At 38.2% G+C, this 5,156-nt stretch overlaps 2 protein-coding genes across 3 annotated transcripts in view; both read right to left on the bottom strand.

The window, feature by feature from the left end:
- Nucleotides 1–191, bottom strand: part of LOC107187413 — an 8,536-nt gene extending 8,345 nt beyond the window's left edge. Inside the window, exon 1 of the mRNA XM_015575517.1 lies at nucleotides 89–191. Coding sequence (XP_015431003.1) covers nucleotides 89–191 — 103 coding nt within the window. The remainder of the gene's footprint in view (nucleotides 1–88) is intronic.
- A 2,260-nt stretch (nucleotides 192–2,451) lies between these two features.
- On the bottom strand, nucleotides 2,452–3,960 carry LOC107187514 (cytochrome b-c1 complex subunit Rieske, mitochondrial). 2 transcript variants are annotated; one of them, XM_015575632.1, is made up of 4 exons: nucleotides 3,652–3,960; nucleotides 3,199–3,351; nucleotides 2,945–3,122; nucleotides 2,452–2,867 (listed from the first exon to the last, which is right to left on the bottom strand). In XM_015575632.1, the coding sequence occupies exons 1-4, from the start codon at nucleotides 3,857–3,859 to the stop codon at nucleotides 2,579–2,581; spliced, it is 828 nt and encodes a 275-aa protein (XP_015431118.1). In that variant the 5' UTR covers nucleotides 3,860–3,960; the 3' UTR covers nucleotides 2,452–2,578. The 2 variants fall into 2 exon arrangements, with proteins under 2 accessions (XP_015431118.1, XP_015431119.1); XM_015575633.1 differs by having other exon boundaries at nucleotides 3,766–3,957.
- Nucleotides 3,961–5,156: the final 1,196 nt, after the last annotated feature.

Genomic DNA, 5,156 nt, shown 5'->3' with positions numbered 1-5,156 from the left:
CCCACCCACCCAGCCTGGTCCGTCCGCGAGACTCGCGTCGGTCACGAACCAAAAACTAGAGAGGAACGTCATCTCGTTTCAGACTAACTGAATCGCCGACGATAAAGCTCCAAATAGGAGCACGGCTTCCTCGCCGGTTGGATCCTCGGTGGTAGCACGTTGCCCAGCTTTTTATCCGGCTTCGTAGGCATCGGGGGTTCTTTAAGACGGCAACTTCGTTTCGCCGGGAACGTTCTCGACGAACGTTTCGGACAGCCTGGCTCCACCCTCTTGTTGACGCTTCCTTCCTCGTGCTTTAAGCTGCTTACGTCCTGGAAGAGACGAGAGAGGGATGCGTTTGCGTCGGTTGAAGACTCGTGTATTCGTTGTATTTAACGGGATTGCAATTGGTGCTCTTAGACTTCTGTTTCTGATGGAAATCGAAGTGTCATATGTCGAGGATAAGATTCTTTTTCGTTCGTACTTCTTGCAGATACTTTATTGTGTTATATTTTAGTCTTAAGGAGATCATCGCTTTAGAGTAGTACGTAAATCCTTCAGTAGTACTGAATTTCTGACTTTCGGTTGCTACTTTTTCAACTGGTTTCTAAGAAATTGTTATAGTATTAGTAAGGCGTAGCCTTACATTCCTGTCAAGTCGATCCATGACGTCTCGTTTCCTGTTCCTGGAGAAGGCTGGGCGTCGTTGCATAGCCGTGTCTGCGAATCCTCCGTTCGCATTTCCTGCTGCCTGTTGTCCTCGTGTCTTTGTCGGTGCCGGTGCTTGGCGCGGTTTCATTAGATCCGGCATCTGAAACGTTCCCCGGAAAAAAAGGAAGCGGAATTCAGTGCCTCGAATTCGATCGATGATTCGCCACTGTTTTCCTTTTGCAAACATATCGTGAAAGTGCACGTGGTGCATTCGAAACAACTATCTTGAACGAGAGAATTACAAATGAAGAAATTATTACCGTTAATTATTATCAACTTTAACAAATGTCGAAATTGCTTCGATCGAAGCATTGTGAATTTTACACCTGCCTTGCTCCCCTGTTAATAATGCAGCAGTTGCTTTCAAGAAAAATGGTGAGTTCGGAAGTAAGTCGATTGACTGTTTGACTGACAGCAAATTAAAGCTGTCACTGTCATTACGCGGAGAATCCGGGTTCCTCGACGAGATTTCGTTCGTGTCCTCCAACGAGTCCGTCGAATAGACCGACATTTTGGTGACAATTGCAATTTACCACAAAGGAACGTGAAAAGGAACTGGTACACGCAATTCCAGTTAATTAAATCGCGTGACGGTATGTCGTGAAGGGAGTTTCAGAAACAACTGCAATCTTAAAAGTGTTCATTCGAGAAGGAGCAATCGTAGAAACGAATTCGATAAGGGAACAGTAATTCGATATTGTCGGAAAAATATCGAATCCAAGGCAAAGATGAAATTAAGATAAAAATTAGTTACTATGTGATTACACTTTTGTACGCGAAAAAAATGTAATAGCTCTGGCGGGACATAGCTTCGTGGTTAATTGAATGTATGTATAACATAGAGGGCAGCAGAAAATCTCTGATTTTTTGCACAATCGGTATTTCGGAACAAGTGACACGAAATCCTATAAGATGTTAGGTTTATTCTGTATCTTGTCTGTGCTCCGACTGGCTAAAATCGGTTGATTCGATTATCTTACGAGGTTCGCAATTAGTGGATCGGTAGGCGCGGGTAGGCTGATAGCTTTGAAATCTGCGAAGCTTCCCTAACGCCATCTGTGATAAATGCGTCCCACCATTTTAACAATGGCGCTAAAGTTTATGAAGTATCTGACAGATATGTACAGATTAAATAATAGACAAAATAATTTCTTTATGAAAAAAATAGAGTGGGATGAAGTTCATTATTGAATTACTGTCTATATCTTATAATTCGCCCACGAAAAATGATTGGATGACAGGTCTATTCTTATACTTCGTCTGTGCTGTAAGTTGCTTAACTTTTTGTAACCGGTGTATGTCATTAAATCACATAATTAATAGTATATTAGAACCGCTTTCTTTGCGAAAAACTGCTTGCGTATATCTTTCCGTACGAAGTGGCCACTACTGAACTGCCCACAAGCAGGGGCGTAGTTACCTTATCAGTTGAGCTTCTGAGAGGGCCAGTCATGAATCATTTCTTCCAAGGAAACCTTTCAGTCAGGCAATTAAATTTCTGATGCTATCACTAACATTTCTTTACTAAATGAAATAACTTCCAGAGATTGTAAATTGTATACCGCGATAAAGTAGTAGACACATACTCTACCTGTTTTGGTACAAAAAAAGGTAGACATTGTTTTTGTTTGAAATTGCAAGTATATTTAAACTTCATTTACATAAATTTTACATTTTAAATTAATATCTTCGCAACGATATGCAGTATGTACACTGAGTTTTTGTTTTCCATGCCTGAGAAAACTAGACGATCCATTTCTATATCGGTTAAGCTTTATTTTTATTAAATACAGCTCCACCGTATTTATAATACATCAATATCTTGACAACTTCAAACATAAAATTTAGGTATAAATAGAATTACCATTTGACTACAAGTATTAGCATATTAACCAACAACTACAATATTTTCGTCAGTAAACACGTATTCTGGAACTTCTAAATTTAGGGGGGCTGGTCCTTTCCTAATTCTTCCGCTAGCATCATAGTGAGATCCATGGCAAGGGCAATAGTAACCACCGAAATCACCAGAATTTGCAATCGGGACACATCCCAAGTGTGTGCATACACCAAGAACAATCAACCATTCTGGTTTCTTTACACGTTCAAGATCAGCCTGTGGATCTCTAAGAGTTGAAACGTCAACACTTGCCTCCTTCTGAATCTCTGCTGCTGATCTATTACCACAAAACAAATATGATATTTATTTCATGTAAGTATAATATGTGAAATGTGAAATACATAAAATGCTTGCCTGTGCCTAATAAACAATGGCTTTCCACGCCATTTGAAAACAACACTTTTTCCTTCAGGAATAGAACTAAGATTCACTTCTATTTTAGCCAAAGCCAATACATCTGCTGAAGCACTTAAGGTGCCTACAAAGAATTGTACCAACGATTTGGCTCCGTAGGTACCATATACACCAGCAACTATACAACAAAGAAAAATTCATATGTCTATCATTTGGAAGGTCATGTACAAGAAAGCTAAGCAATATTTATTTACCTGCACTCACAACATACGCAGTTACTTTTCGATTTGGTGCACTTTCTTTGCTCTTGCATGTTGGATCTTGTGTAGAGTCAGGACGATATGCTGAATAATCTGGCCACTGTACATCAGAATGAGCTAATCGCTTCTGCATTGTTTGCGTACCCGCTAAAATCATATAATCTTGTGAGAATAGTATCTTTTAAACAATTAAGGAATGCTCGTCAGCCAAACAGTCTTATAATGTCTTCTGTAATAAATCAACAGTGGAAGAAAGAAACAATATAACTGTAATGTTGTTAAGTTCACAATAGATTCAATGGACAGTAACTCGACTGATAATGCCGAGGTCTGCAAATCATATATTGTCTACATGATACGATTATATAATCGAAATGTATGAACATTGTAGTTTACTAAAGAAAATATGAAAATAGATAAAATCGTATTGAAAGAAAGACTTCAAACCTGTAATTCCTGAGCTTACGCGCAAAGATCTGCATAAAAGGCTTTCAGATATACTCTCATTGACCATTCGGTTGACGACAGGCTTTACCACAATTTTAGGTTTTAAAACAGTACCACTAGCGGCTGCTGGTCGGATCCCATTTGAAACAACAGTTGTCGCCGTTTTTAAAAACGGGGACAAGTTCGTCGACTTTGCCACTACGTTCATTTTGACTAACTATACACGTTAGAATGAACGGATGGATCTTCTCCTCTTCTCGAACAGAAGCTCCACACAGGTACGGGTGCAGATGGCTCTGCAATGCGACGATCACGCGCTTCGTAGATGTTGCACAGTTATGTGCAATAATGGACACATAAATTGGACAACTCCCAATTTTTAGTAACCGTGTCCTTTAGGGAATCAAAGGTACTAAATTAATTAATTATCATATTACAAAAAACAAAGTCATGTGTGTCTATACAATCAATACAGTGATTTAACAAATACATAGTATTAATATACAGTACTGTACGTGCTTTTCAATATAACGAATGCTTATATTGTGACTTTCATTAATCAATTGTGAAATATAGTTTCTTAAGGCTATAATACTAACGTTTTATAATGTATACGTATTAGAGATGGCGTGCAAAATCACTAACGGTGATTTATCACAGTGATCGCAGATTCACGATCACGGTCGTGATTTAACTTCATTCACGATCGGGATTGCGATTTTCTTATCTTGAGTGAATTTGCTCACTGCGATCGTAAATCCTTGATCTTTAAACAGAAAAACGTATTCAATATGATTTTACGATGAATTACATTACTATTCGTGTATGTAAAAATCAGTAGAAAAAACAAGAAATTCTAAAATAATGATTTGCTAGGTAACATGTAGATTATAATTTATAATCATTAATTTATTCATTATTCTTCATTGTTTCTAATTATTCCTTCACTGTATACGATATAACCACCGACTAGGTATAGAATACACCTATCATCCAATGCTTTTTTCTGTCCCACGTTCATAGGTGTTCATAGGGCAACGTAACCCTGTTACCATTTTAGTGTCAATCCCAACGTTACCGATAAAGCATGAACTCTGAGTATTATTAGCATAAATGAAGTGTTATATATTCCATTCATATTGCGTGTATCTATATGATTTGACGGGAATAAAAATATCCGATGCTTCAGTTTAAGGTTAAGGGATAAATATGACAGTCATGAAACATGAAACGGAAAAGTATATATTTTTTCACTTAACTACAAGACAATTTATTCTAAATGCATCGTTAATAGACATTTTATTAATGTTACTTTTTACATGTTCTTGTTTTATTCAATTTTATATCTTGCCTTAGATTTGTAATAAACATAAATAGTTTATCAAATCTACCTTTTGGCCGGCGGCTTACAATTTCCCTGGCGGGAATGTCCTACCGTAATGAGCCATCTCGTGGCCGCAGGATTCCGGGAATCGGGTGACGTCACGGCGTGCGAGCGAGAGCGG

Source organism: Dufourea novaeangliae, unplaced genomic scaffold, assembly GCF_001272555.1.
Source record: "Dufourea novaeangliae isolate 0120121106 unplaced genomic scaffold, ASM127255v1 scaffold89, whole genome shotgun sequence".
Classification (NCBI taxonomy): domain Eukaryota; kingdom Metazoa; phylum Arthropoda; class Insecta; order Hymenoptera; family Halictidae; genus Dufourea; species Dufourea novaeangliae.
Note: the sequence above shows the minus strand (reverse complement) of the source record. Positions and strands in the feature narration are given on the sequence as shown.